This window comes from Talpa occidentalis, unplaced genomic scaffold (genome assembly GCF_014898055.3).
Source record: "Talpa occidentalis isolate TD23 unplaced genomic scaffold, MPIMG_talOcc4v2.1 talOcc4.12, whole genome shotgun sequence".
Classification (NCBI taxonomy): domain Eukaryota; kingdom Metazoa; phylum Chordata; class Mammalia; order Eulipotyphla; family Talpidae; genus Talpa; species Talpa occidentalis.
Window position 1 is genome coordinate 89375432 of NW_023601212.1, and position 15182 is coordinate 89390613.

General features: G+C 43.1%; 1 protein-coding gene across 3 annotated transcripts in view; it reads right to left on the reverse strand.

Moving 5' to 3' along the window:
- The window catches only part of PRKCB (protein kinase C beta), a 283543-nt gene that overhangs the window by 64339 nt on the left and 204022 nt on the right, over nt 1–15182 (reverse strand). For all 3 annotated transcript variants that reach the window (XM_054693796.1, XM_054693795.1, XM_037507406.2), the window contains 2 exons: nt 13103–13199; nt 8982–9128 (listed from right to left, as the gene is read on the reverse strand). In XM_054693796.1, the coding sequence (XP_054549771.1) occupies nt 8982–9128; nt 13103–13199 (244 nt within the window). The remainder of the gene's footprint in view (nt 1–8981; nt 9129–13102; nt 13200–15182) is intronic.

The following is a 15182-nucleotide window of genomic DNA, read 5'->3' on the forward strand; positions in this document are numbered from 1 at the left end:
GAATGATCACCTGGGACACGATGTCCATGTTAATAGGCTCTCTGGTCTTTCAAAAAAAGGATTAGATTTAACTTTGTCTTACTTCCCCCAAAGTGTCAGGCAACGTGTTCAAGACTTAAAGGAAACTGTCACATTGGCCTATGGGCCAGCCAGGACAGTTATTTCCTTCCTTCCCTGAGACAAATGTCCATAGAACTTGTGTTTTTCAGAGTCTGTGTCTGCCAGTCCCCTGATGGAAGTCTGGAAAAGGCACCCCTCCCACCCCGGTCATAGCTAATTGGTTCACACGGATCCCAGAGCCGGAGTGGCCCTTTAGATTCTCTTTCCTGGTATTTTAGGATTCTAGGATATTCTAGATCTGAGAATTCAACACTGAGAATTAAGAAATAACATAAGGTTGAGGGAGCTGGTACTGATGCCTATTGACAGAGAGAGATGTTATCAAGAATCAGGGATGGCATGTTGGGAGACCCAACAGGGAGGAATAGTTGTGGTTTCTGGAAGTTTCCTCATTCCAGCTGCCCTTTTCCCCTCGGCTGCTGTAAGACACACAGAAGCATCCCACATTGTTATAAAAAAATATCCCCTTTATTCACTGTGGCCACAGGGCAGAGAAATGTAAAACATTATTTCCAAGTATTTCATTTTCTTTGATACGATTAATTTTGTTGGGGAAAATGGATCCTTGTATTTTCTTGCTCTGTAATCTGCTATCTTCTGAGGTGAGAATGTAGGGGTGGTGGGAATGCAATGTCACTTCATTGAGGAGAAACTGAGAAGAATGAGGAGAGTAGAGGGGCCTCACAAGGCTGTGGGGAGATGAGTTGGCAAAAATACGCTGCGCTCAGAGTTGCAGATGAAAGATTGGGGGTTGGGGGGAAGGTGCCATAATTGGGAAAGAGCCAGCAAGAAGGCAGGAATCCAAGATCAGACAGCAAATGTCAAAAGGTTCTGCAGCAGAGGATTAAGGGAACAGGTAGCAACGACTTTGAGCTATCTGTGCATCATACGATAAAGGAACTCACCATATGGTGCCGGAAGATAGCAGAGCGGGTCGAAATCAAGGGAAGCGCCTTTGTCTTCGGGTTACATAACCACAGCTAATGTATGTGCGTACATGTGTGCGTGTGAATACACACCACTAATGAGATTAAAATTAGGATACACTCCCACAACAGAAGCTCAGAGACTTTAGAAAAAGCCTTTGTTACTGGTTTGAACTAAACTGCCTTTTAATCTCTTCCTTCTGGAACTCAGCACTACGCTGGGTCCAGCAGAAAACACTGTCTCTGGAGGCTCACTCTCTGGGTCTTCTCTTGTGCTCAAACCTGAATGCATACTGATTAAGCACCTCAATGGATTTGGGGGAGACAAGTCAGAAGGTGACTCAAGAGATGGGCTGTGGGGGTTCCCATCCTAGTGACCAGGGCCAATGCCATCCAGCACCTAGGCACAGAGCTGAGGGCCACCTCCTTTTTAGGGGTTCAAGAAAGCATTTTAATTTCTTTTAAAATCACAAGAAAAAAACAAACTTAGGTGAGAGAAAAAAATATATATAATATTAAGATATTTGTCTTTATCCCAATGTAGTCAAAAGATAGAATTTTTAATGTTTTCTTCACGGTGGAAGGAGGAACCCACAAATGTCATTATGCAGTTCTGTAGTGGTCTTGAAACTGCTGTTACAAGATAGACAGACTGGCAGTTTGGTGGAGATGAGTGGACCCCAAAGTAGAGCAGAGTGCTGTTAGAGATAGAAAATGAAAATCAAACCCTGGCACTGCCTCCTACCAGCTGTGTGATCTAGGGGAAGTCCCGCATCCTCTCTGACTTAAAAATTCCACACAGGAATAATAGAGTTATTATCAGTAATTACTTTGCAAGGCTGTGGGGGGAATTATTATGAGGTACTACATGTAAATCCACAGCATGGTCTTTGGCAATCAGTATGAGCTCCATAAAAACTGGAGGCAATGAGGATGGAGGGAGCAGAATTGGAAGAGAGTGGGAATGGATGAGAGAGCTGGGGAGGGTTAGAAGAATTGGAGGTTGAGGGCTGAAAAGGAGCCGGCTGAGGAGTTAGAGCACACACTACAGTAGCCTCCAAGACCTAAAGGATCCCACCAGGCTGAAGCCTACAAAAGAGGTGAGAATAGCAGAGGCTAAATGAGTGAAACACATTCTCAAGGGCACTTTCAGGCACCCTGCTGATGAGTCACCATTCCAATGTGTATTTGTACTTGGATGGGTGACTGACAGGTATGAAGTGAAGCGGGAAAAGAGAAACTCTAGAACTTTCCATCATGATGGGCATGCGGTCAGTCTAATGGCTGAGGGTCAGAGTAAAACAAAGTATACACACTTTGCTGAACATGTAGAGGGAAAAGAAGAGAGGGGGAAGTGAGAGGGGAGAGTTTATAACTTCCTAGAACATGTTTGCAAAATATAAGGTGACCCTTGTTGAATTAGAAACACATTGCATGTGTTAAGTATCAAGCAACCAAGAGCCCAAGGTCACACATATCTAAATCAAATCTGTTCTGTAAAGTACCACTTACTAGTCATGTGATTAATTAACCTGTTATTTCAACTTTCTGCATTTTATTTCCTCATCTGTAAAATGGGGATTACAGTAGCTACATTAGAGAGTAATTGTGAGTCAATATATATGAAGCACTTACAACAAAGCCTGGCACATCACAAGGACTCAAAAATGTTAGATGGCGTCATCATATCTAGAATATATGTTCCACGAGGACTGCGTTTTTTTGTTGTTTACAGTCATTTCCTCTGCACCTAGATGAGTGTTTGGCACATAGTAGATGCTCAATAAATACCTCTTGAATGAATGAATCCTTAGTTGTGCTTATTATTATAAAAGTGATGAGTCCTCCCTAACATGGTGTATGTAATCTGATTTGAGTGCCACTTTTCCTCATGCCTGCCCTCTGCTGTTATAAGCAGCCACGAAGCTGGTGCTCAGAACTGGAGATTGAGGAGTTAGGAGGCCACTGATAACATGGGAAACAGGTGTTTCAAATGTTGGTGAGGCCTGCTGTCATGGTGCAAAGGGCTACGGCATGGGTGGGTGAAGAGGAAGTGAAGGCAACAAGTCTCAAAAGAGCAGTTTGATATTCAGGATAGATGCAATGAGTAAAGGACAGAGGAGGAAGGATCAGATACAGTAAAGATTGTTAAGGATATAGAAAATGTTGAGCATGCTCCTGATCTAAAGGAAAGATCACAGGGCAGGGCAGGTGGCGGGTAGAGAGATCAGAGACTTTCTGTAGCTTCCGGACATGCTCCAAAAATGTAGGAAAAGTCCTCAAGTTCTTAGAAATTCAATGGTAACTGAAGAGCCAAGTTATCATGTGAGTGTAAGGTGTTAAGACAGTTTTTCACAAAATGTGGCACTTGCACCATTGACAATGAAAGGACAAAATTATTTTACTTTTAATAAATTATCTATAAGATATTAAACATGTAACTGGTATATCAATCCTGTGATTTCACTTGTATTATTGCTATCTAAACCCACTGGAAGAAAAATATTTAAGATAATATAAGGGAGATATGTACAGAAAAATTAAGCAGATGCATGAATAACTAATTAGGAAACTTGGCCAAGACTACGTCCAACCCCCTTGTATGTCTGCATTTTGAGCTTCAGCACCTTGGAGAGTGACACACACTGCTTGGTCTCTAAGAGTGCCTTACTGGAGGAGGTCCCTGTCTAATTCTCAAAGGACTCCTCAGTGACACTCATGCACTAAATGTCACCAACCTCTTGGACATTATTCTAGGAAAGTCAAGTACTAGGAGAGAGGGCTCAATGGTTTTGCCTCTTTCAGCTTTTGATTTTAGATCATCTTAGATGCCAATAAAGCAACAGTCCTGGATGGGACTTCAAAACTAGACACCCAGTTTTGAAGGACTTTCCACTTTTTTCATTTATTTTCAAAAGCTGCTGACTTCTTCCTACTTGATTTATTTCTGGCTTATGCTATGCTTCAGGAAAAGCAGCACTAACACCTGGTATGTTCCATGATTTGAACATAAGGAAATGTCACCAAGAAGAAGAGTTTGAATTTTGTGTTTGTGGGGCATGAAAAATTGGGATTTCCAAAGGGAAAAGTCAGAAGGTCTTCTGAATCCCCAAGAAAAAATTCCAACCAGGGCTGAAAAGTAGGGAGTGTGGTTAAGACCACAAAAATTCCACCACAATCATTCTCCCAGCCTCCCTTGCACTGAGGTGTGGCCATGTGACTTGTCTCCGATAGCGTGTAGGCAGGAGTGATGGGTGCCACTTCCAAATGAAGGCTTTTAAAAAGCAGCTTGTTCCTCCTCCGTATTCTCTTTTCCCCTCTCCACCTTCTGAATGTAGACAAAAACAAGGTCTTAGGGATTAATGGAGTCATACAAGAAGGAAGGAACTCAGGTCCTTTCATCACTATGTGGAGGGTGTGAGTGAAGGCCAGGAACACCCATCTTGGACTGTTACATGAATGAAAATCAAACTTCTATTGTCTCTGAACCTGTATACATTTGGGAGTTCATTTTCTTTTTACAGCAGTTGAATCCACTGTAATTAATAAATGAGCTTGGGTGCCCTGGCTGCCAAGCCTGACTGGGGGCTGGGGTCAATGCCAGGAAGAGAAGACATTCCAAGATTTTCATTTACTCCCTCCCTCTCTGCATAGTTAACTTGCCCTGTCGATAGAGCCCAGGAGCCATTTCTCATGGCTCCTTCACTGACTTCAGCTAGAGACAACCCCACTCCCGCAGGCACTCACAGCTCATCCCTAACATCCAGGCTGCACTTTACATCTGCCAGAGTGATTTTCTGATTAACATTTACACCCCCACTGGGTTTTAAATTATTCATTTTTCAAAGCTCATAGAACGATACACTTATTTGTGCATTTTTAGATGTAAATTTTTATTTTAAAATTATCAAAAACAAATATTGAATCCTGGTTAAATGATATGCAAGCTGAATAGTTTAGAGATAAAGTGTACCAGTGTCTACAACTTACTTTGAAATACATTTAAAAAATGGGTTGACAGGGGGACAGATAGATGGCTCTGATATGTGATAAAGCAAAACATAGTTAGATGTTAATTCTCAAATCTAGGTACTGGGCATTATGGATGTTCATAATATAATTCTTTCAACTTTTCTGTATTTAAATTTTTTTCCATAATAAATGTTAGGGGGAAAATTCAGTGAGTGTTGGGACCATGATTAAATTGCATAAAGAGAATTATTCTATGTAGAGTTTAATACATATTACTCATCATAATGTTCTGTGATTTGCTTCTATTGTTGTTTGAAATTATGTCATGGACATCTTTCTGTGATGATAGATAAATAGATGAGAGAGAAAGAGACCCCCTTCTGTTGAATGTATCTAATTTTCAAACTGTTGAACATTTGGGCTATTTTCCTTTTTTTCTATTACTGATCATTTTCCATGACAGATCTTTGATAGAGATCCTTTTGTGTGGTTGGGTTTATAGGGTGCTGTGCCTGTTTAGATCAACATCCACACAGATTGCACCTGCTTTTATCCACCTTTTCTCCACCCCACCCCCTGTTTGCACAATACCATCCAGAGGCAAGAATAGGCAGTATAAAAGAATAAGAAACTCACCATTCAAACTTCCCAGCACAGTTTTTAAAAAAGACTTGGATCATACCAATATGAAGTCCCAGAAGGTAGGCAACATTGGCATTGATTAAATATTTAATGGATGTTAGTTGTGGCAGCACTTTAGGGTGAGAGGAGGAAAGTTTATGATGTAAACACCTGTGCTTGTGCTGTGTCTATACTTTATCATGTATCTGCTGTCCCTGACGTTCTATCAGGTCCACTTATATAATCAAGCTGGACAATCCACAACAACTGCCCGATTTGGAACATAATTCTAATGCCAGTCATCATTCAGCCACCACTGAGGTTCAATTCCTGAAAAAGGTAGTGGTTGGCAAAGTTGAAGACAAAGGTTCAAGAAATCATAGAAAATAGAGTGAGGGGTAAAACTATAAAAAGAAACACTAAACAAATCAGTAAGTGATCCATTTGAATGTGCTGAACTCAATGCCCTTCACACTTACTTTTCTCCCTTGTTTCATTTTCACAGGTCTCAGCAAAATGCTTGTGTCACTCCCTAGTCGTGCTACAAATTATTACAGCTCTTAAGAGCATGTTTTCTAGGCCAGATCGGATACAGTGGACCCAGGGGAAGGGAAGTGTAAACAGAGTAACCCCAAAGGCCCCTCTTTTTGTCTTTGCAAGGGGGGAGAAGCTATTGCTGCTGCTGCTGCTCTTCTGTTTAAGGGGAATGATCTGCATGCTCACCAAGACTGTAAGATGATGGAGGAAGGCATTTTAGATACAAAACCACCAGAGTTGAAAACCATTGCTGGCAGAACTAGAGTCATAAAGGATTACTACGTTTCAAAGGATCACAGAGATTTCTGTTATTCTAGTTTGCTTTCATGACACACTGTTGTTTTCATCTGCAATGGATCTGATGCCATATCCCCAGCCTGAAATAGAACTCTCAATTATTATAAGGGTTTCCATGGAAACAGATGATCCATTCTCTCTCATGTTTTCAGGGTTCCCCAATGACCCATTCCCCCAGTTTTCCACCTACCCCCGCCCCAATTCTAACCCCTGCCATAAGGCTCTCCTAAACTCCCATCCCTCAATTATTAAGTGATCAAAAGGTACAGAATTAGGTGTATAGGATGGTATGGTTTTGAGTTAACAAGGATAAGCATAAAAATACATATTAATATTTGCTGAATTAGCATAGAGGAACTGCAAAGATGCAAATGAGATTAACAAAAATGTTTACACATGAAGAGCTGCAGGAGCAAGGAGGGACAGAATGGGATGGACTTGGATGGGGAGCAGGACTTCTCAATATTTATCCTTTTTTTTAAAGATTTATTTATTTATACAAGAACTGGGGTACAGGCCAGATGCACGGGAGGGTGAGAGGATTCACCAGAGACAGAGCAGGGAACAGAACAGACAGACTGACGAAATAAACTGCTGAGGGGAGCAGCGGGTGAGACAGGAGAGGTCTCCTACACCATGTGGGATTCTCACAGCCGGCCAGGATCAAACCCACGCTGCAGAGGCTGTGGACAGCTTCACAGTGCGCTGCTCAACCGCCTGCACCACCAGGGAGGCCCCTCAATATTTAATATAATTTTAATCATGAACCACATGAATGCATTGCTTATATTAAAAATATAATTTAATTTTTTAAAACTCCCAACAGCCTCTGCTTATTAGAACCTGCTCTTCATTTGGGCCACTTTCTTTCTTGTCACATGGAAACACCCATCTTTGGAATCTAGTGGTAGTTCTAGCATCTTAAATGCCTTGGCCTCACCCATTTGGTTTCATCCTTTGGCCTCAAAATTCTTTGTTTCCCACACAGGCTAGGACCCTCTTCTTGCCTTGACTTCCCTCTCAATCCTATATGCCAGTTTATTCTGTCCCATTTTACTGGGTATCTGCTTAGAAGCAGGCTCCACTGGGTCTGGGAAGAGGGAAGTCACAGCTGGGAAAGAGCTCAACATAATGGAAAGAATGAGTGGTTTGAGCAGTCAGGGAAGGCTTCTCAGAGAGGGTGGCATCCAGGTTGAGATGGGAATTACAAGAAGAAGCCAATGTCACAAAAGCTTTCAGGGAGAAAGTTTTGTATGTTTTAAAAAAAGATCAAGAAACTGCCACAGTGGCCCAAGCATAGAGGATGATGGAGAAGATAAAGAAGTTGTCAAGCAGAGAACAAGAGTCTGGTTAGAAAGAGTGATGTAAGCCCAGGACACAGGGTAGAATTCACTCTGATGTGATGGGACATCATTGGAGGGTCCCAGCGGGGAGTTTTTGACCTAATGTGAGTTTTAAGAAATGACAATAGCTGCCAAATGGAAATGTACTGACAGATAACGAGAGGACCCAGTGGGAACTTGGGCAGCGGTCCCCGTGGTAGACATGCTTTACATGAAGGATGCGTGAGTGAAGATGTGGAGAAGTCAGTCAATCCTTGACATGCTTTGGGGAGAATCTGTCCGGACTCACCAATGGGGTATGCATGACAGAGGAAAGGAGAGGGTGAGGAGGTAGCAGAGATAACTCCCAGATTCTTGGGGAAAGCTACAAAGACGGGGAAGAAATTTATATTTTTTGCACACCTGAGTTCACAGTACGAGATTTATACCAGACATATTTGTGGCACACTAAGGGATTAAAAGACACCAAACAACACTAAACAAGACAGGAATACTTATAACACAATCTCAACTTCAGTAAAGCAGCGTCTCCCGGTATCTATAAAAGCATTCAGAATCATTCTACGAGTCCCAGGGTCATCCTTCAACTGTGCTGCTGTTTGAAAGGAACCATTTCCACTCTTGGCTGCAAGAGTGATCTTTCCAAAAGGCAAATATGTTTTACTTCTCTGCTTGAAAACTTTCCATGGCTCCCTACTGCAATGTGAATGCAACCCAAACTCCTCCACATAACTCATTGAGCTTTGCATGATCAGCCTCCTGCCCCTCTCTGCAATCTCACATCCTGCTACCCCCACCCCATTCAAGGCATTTTGGCCCAGACGGTAGGTAGGATGCCCCAGGTTCTTCCCCACGACAGGACCTTTGCATATGCTGTGCTCTCTGACAGCAATGTTCCTTCCCAGCTATTTGAATGCATGACCAGGTCCATGCTCTTTCTTCAGGTCTTATCTGATATGTCACCTCCTTAAGAAGAACCCTCTTGATGGTATAGGGCACAGTGCTCTATGACTTTCCTTCACTCGGCATTCATTAGGCACTGTAGTGTGGTCCATTTCCTCTTTCCTCTCTCCCTCACTAGAAAGTAAGTTCTACTGAAACAGCAACTGTGCCTGCCCTGTATGCTGTTCTTCTGAAGTGGGTGCCTCCCCGAGCCATACTGTACCTTGCCAAAGCTGCCTTTCCCCAGCACCATCAGGAAGTTGAAATCGGTCAATTTCATCCGGTCCCTGTTTCCATTGTTGTCAAATTTGGATATGGTGTTGGTCGTCTTTTCTTCCGGAGCCTTGGTCCCCTGAGCAATCTTGGCCCTCTGGAGGGGAAGCACACAGGAAAAAATCATTAGGGCTTGAGGACATCCTTGTAGGAAGGCTCATGGAAGCTGCAGGCTGTTTCCTGACACTCGTGCTGGAATCTTGGGGAAAAGCAAAGTCAAACATCCACTCTGTGGACTCTAGAATGTGGAAGCCACCCTCGGTGCCTCCATTTCTGTGATGGCTCAGTTCTCATCCAGGGTCTGGCATTTTTAACTCCCAGTGGATCCTAGAATCATCGTGCAAGGCCCAGGGCCTTTGGGGGGACAAGTGCTCTTGCCTTCACCACAGCACCTAGCATACCCCACGGCCTGCCACCAAGCTCACTCCCCTTTCTTGTTATCTGACCATCTTCTGAGAACATCTGGGGTTGTGACCCCTACACAGAGAGCCTTTGTAGGATAAGAACCCTATTCTATACTCCTGAATATCCCATGATATCCAGTAGCTTTATGCCTCACAAATACACCATCAAAGAGCAAACATGTTTAAATTAAGCTCCAAATTAAAATGATCCTTTATCTCGCTGGCTTGGATATGCCTTTAGGAACAGAAGCACACTAATGGCTGCCTTTTCATGTCTACAATTTAGAGGCTGAGGCCCCAATGCTCAAAGAGAAAGTAAACAGACTGCACTTGTGAATAAAGAGCCCAGCTCCTTCCAGAGGGCAGAGGGGCGAGCGAGACTCAGCAGCCAGGCCCTGGGCTCCATTTCAGATCTTAATGTCTCTCCTGGCTTAAGCCACAGACTCCCTGCCCCCCCAGAACTCCACCAGGCACTCCCCACTACCCAGCAGTGAAGACAGAGACCTTGTAGACTAGGAGTCCCCCAAGTGCTCCCCAACTCTAAGCTGCCCTTCCAATCCCCGAAGGAGCCTTCCTGAGCTTCCTCCCTCCCAAGGAGGAGCTGATCGCGACAACAACCAGGACACTTCAATGCTGTGACATGCCAGGCACTGTTTTAAATGCATGACCTCATTCAATCCTCCCGTAACCCTATGAGGTAAGAAGTGTTATAATTCCCCGCTTTACAGATGGGAAGTCACAAGCTCACAGAGATAAAGTGACTTGCTGACAACCACTCGGCGAGGAAAGGGCATAGCTGGGGTTCAAATCCAGGGATCCTGGCTCTTGACCACCTGAGCAGACTAGGATACAAGGTACAGATGTGGCCAGGGGTCCCGCCAAGACCCTCCATACTCTCTCTCCTCTCTGCATCCTGGGGTGCTTACTGCAAACCCCCAGCCTCTGCGGGTGCACACTTCCAGAGTGCAGAAGCCAGCCAGCAGGTCACTCCCCTGGGAACAGCCCTCCACCAGCATGGAAAGAGAGCTGGTGGGAAATACTTCCCTTTCCCTCCTTGGCAGGAAACCTGGAGACACACTTGCAACTCCCACAGTCCTCCGGCAGGACCAGGCCCAGCTACCCACAGCCTTACCTGGCTTGATGATACAAGCAAGGTTTTCCAGCTCACTTCCTGCATCCCTTCCCTGCCAGTTGACATGTAGGATGCTTCTGGGGATCATCTCCCTAAGTAAGAAACTACTTGCATCTGAATCTGGGGGAACTCAACACAAGGCACTGACCAGCAAGTTGCCACCTCTGGGCCTCAGTTTCCTTACCTGGTAATGAACAATCCTGCCATGTAGGATTGTTGTGAAGATTAAATGAAATGAGAAATTATTTCTAAATATTTCTAAATAAGAAGAGGCACAGAGTAAGCCTTTTACCAAATTAAAAAAAAAAAAAGTCTAAGGTAGACTTTTTTGTGATCCTGAACTATCCAGAATGGAGTCTTTGGCTCCCTGGGCCATCAGCCAGCCCAAAGGCAGAAGAAAGCCCCCAAACAGCCAAATCTGACGTCCTAAAATCTACCACATGTGCTAACTCCACCAAGCTCACCCTACCATGAAATTCTATTACCCCAGTTCCAGCAGCTCGATTTTCCCGTCACTCAGAATTTCTCCAGATAAGAGGCTTGAAAGTAATTTCTGAGTCATTCTGGGTGCTAATTGGTTATTGCACAGGGATTACATTTCTCACGTTCAAGGTCAACTGAAATTTCTCTATGTGTCTGAGAACAATTTTTGGTCTGTTGGAAACATTTTTTTAATCAACAACTATGCTGTGGAACGATTATAATTCAGGCATAAACAAACATTTGCAGACTCTTGCTAGAAATAAAAGGACACGTTTTGTTTCATGCAGATAAAACAGTCCTTTACTTCAAGCCAATAACTGGCCCAGACAAATGCTCTGTTCATGTAGGAAATGTTTTCCTTGGTGTTCTGAAATGTCACCTCAGCCGCCCTAAAACAGAAGAAATCATTTTGCAAAACTGAGGCTTCATTTTGAACAAGAAAATACTGGTCTTGTTTCTTCAACCACAATAGTACATTTTTAACACAGCAGCAAGTGTACACACCTTCATCAGAAAGCTGAGGGAAGAGACAGAGAAAACTCTCCAGAAGATCTTCCTGCTCTAATTGACAGTGTCAGTTCTCAGCTCTATTTGTTGGGAAATTCTTTTATTGACTAGAGCCTGAGCTGGCTCTGTGGGAATCACCTTCAGTTACAAGTTCACTGGAGAATGACTGGTAAGTCCAAAGTTGTTGGAGTCATTCCACTTGTTTTTAGAAGGGAAACCCCTCTGAATCAGAACCATCTCCAGAGTCCAGGTTTTGTGGAGGATACAGACTCAAGACATGGGTTAAGATTCAAGAGCTATTTCACTCAAGTTGAGGGGGAAATTGGTGACTCTCAGGATAAATGCCAAAATCCTTGCCAAAGTCGGCACGGTCTTTCTACTCTGACCACCTACTTCCTTGTCTTGAACATACCCTTGGCTCTCTCTGCTCTAGCCACACTGGACTTCTTTCAGAATCACACAGTTGCTATATAACTCCCCACCACAGGGCCTTTATACATGCTGTCCTTTCTGAATGGAATGATCTTTTCCTCTCTTCATTTAGCTAACTTTCATTGGGCTTTCCTCAAAGACACCTTCCCTATCCAGCTGCATTTTCCTTTTTTGTCTACCAGGAACTTGCTTTAATAGAACTTTATCTGTCATAATTTGTGGGGGCATGGAGGGGAAACTTGTGTGATTATTTGATGAAGAGCAATGATCATCATCTATTTTATTTTAGCTGTTTTATACATTTTTTTCAGAGTTAGCAGGCCATCATTGCTTATCTGGAATGTATGTTTTCCCATCAAACTAGGTATATTGAGTTTGCATGAACAAAATGTGTTTTCCCTTATAAAACTACTTTAAAATCATTCAATGCACATATAATGAAAGTACTCAAACCCATCTTCCCTGAAGCATTTTCTTTGAAAAACTGGAATGTGTCCTATACTCTTTTATAGCTAAAAATGGGGTTTATTTGGCTCCACAGAAAGGGGCTTATTTAAGGTAGAAGCAGAGCCAGAACTATAGACCAAGGTCAGAGCCAAGGGCTCTTATTTTTCAGAATATGCATGAACAGGTATTTCATGGAAACACCAGCACAATCAATTCCATTTGCTAATAATTACAGCACCATTCTGCCGATAGATCCAAATCCAGATTCTATCCTTCAGCATGCCTATTTGATTCAGCCTCCAAAATATACCACTACTCTATTTCTTTATTCATCATTGCTTTCATCCCAGTCCAAGCCATCATCAAAATGACCTGGGCAGTGAATGACCTTTCTTTTTTGAGGAAAGATCTAAGTCTGAATGAGGATAGGAAGACATGAATCATTTCACAAGGCAAGAGACACATGATTGGGACCTTGAGGGATAAATAGGAGTTTTCTGGGAAACAGAACAACATTGCAAAGGCACATTCTTGAATGGTCTTGGCAGAAACCACACCAGAAACAGGAAAAATAGCCTTGGGCACACTCAACTGGTTCCCACTGGGAGGGGAGGGGAAAGGAGAGATGGGGACGGAGGCAGGCAGACAGGCAGGCAGGCTTCTCACCTCAAATTTCTGCCGCAGTTCCTCATTACCCTCACCTCCTTCTGGTGGTACCGGCACATTGAAGTACTCGCCTTCCTCCTGACTCAGTAACTTAAACCTAAAGGGAGACAAGAGGGCAAGACAAATTCTATGACAGCACTGTATGATGAGGATAAGAGGAGGACAATAAAAAATTTCACAATGCAGAGAGGGCCCTTTGTTTGAGGGTGTGTATGTGCGATTATAGCCAGATCCACTTTATATTTTTCTAACTATTACATGGACATCTGAGAAAAATGTATGTTTTGGGTTTATGGAATGCAAAGTTCCATATTTCTCTCTGTCACTCTCCACAAACAATGTTCTTAGGTGCTGTATGATTTTATCTGTTTTTGTCCACTAAGTGCTTTCTTATTCTGAAAGATGACTGTGAAGATCTCCCACTGTTGATGTGCTCCTATCACTCTCCTGGCACACCCACTCCTTGGCCCTTATACACGAAGGCACCTTGACACTCAGCAGCACCCAGACCACTATGAACTTAACTCCAAGATGTTTTCTCTGCAGCAGCCTTCCCAGAGTGAGAAATGGTATCCCTTAGTGGTTAAGTACACAAGCCTGGAGCCAAAGTCTGCCAAGTCCAAATAGCATCTCTGCCCTTGCCTCCTGGAATAATTGGATAAGCTTGGAAGGCTCTCTGGTGGCTCGATTCATCTCATCTATAAATTGGAATGAAAGTCTCTTTTTGTCCATGGGATTATTGTGTAGCTGAGATGATGATGAATGTAAAATGGTACACACACTGCCTGGCATTTAGTAAGTGTTCAAGAAAAGGCACATCCTTGCTATTACTGGTATCAACATTAACATAATAAACATGGCGACCTCAGTTGGTTTCCTGACCACAAAGATGTTTCTATCTAGTCAAACGATGAGATGGGAATGAAGAAAGAAGAGGGATATTCCAAAAGTATTCGAGTTGGTGGGGGAAAAAAAGATGATCAAACTCCTCACTCCCAAAGAGACTTCCTAACCAAAAGTATAATTTTTCTTCATTCATTAATCTTCCCAGGCAGCTTCTAAAAATAGGAAGGTATGTGATTCAAATCACAGATGACAATTTGAGCCTCTACATATTCACATTTAATATTCAAATCTCTCCTTTCAAATTTCCATTGAAATTACCAAAAGAAATACAAAAATCAGAGAACAGCTGTATATTTGCTGGAACTCAAGAAGGGTGCTAGCCACATGGCAAAGACTTGCAGGAATTTTGACAAATTAAAGTGAAAGTAAGAAAACATGGAGCAATGTTTGGCAAACTTTATCCACCTTTGTGGATTGTGCTAAATCTGGATATTATTATCAACCTAATGTTTTTCCACTAAAATGTTTTTTCATAATAAATGTAATAGGACACTTTATAGCTCTTTCTTGGAAAGAAAGCCAATATCACTGGCTACAAGCAGAAAGTAACTGCAAAATCATAGTTGCAATTCAAAGTCACCCAAGTCCAAGTCCATGGTGTTGCTTACCACAGGCTCTGCCCAATGGCTGGCCTTATTTGCTAAAACCCGCAAGTGGCAGGTGTTACAGTGTATTACGCATATACCAGCACCCTCTGAGACTTTCTTTATGCAGTCACCTGAAGAGGTAAAGGAGCACTAACAGAAGAATAGCTTTGTTGGAGCACAACTGAGTATTACTGATGCCTCAACCATGTACTTTCTAAAGCCAGTTGGGGTTTCACACTTTGTAAAATGTATAAGTGGGGGTGGGCCCCTCTGTGACCAATCCATGGGAAGCCCAACCAAGTCCCACTTACTACATGGGGTCAGACCACCAGGGACTGGATGGGAGTCACCAATGCCAACCCATATGCAAGGAAGTATGAAATGCTGACTCCTGGAGCTTGGTGTCCATGCTGCTTGTGGTGGCCAGTGGACTGCCACTACTGCCTCAACATAAAGCCATTTGTGCCTGATAGAAAAGAGGAACAGGACCTTCTTGCAACTTTGAGATGCACAAAACCAATGAAGGGAAGATGCCCCCCACGGACTGGTAGGACAGCCTGTTACAAGGCTGTCTGTTGCCCAATCCC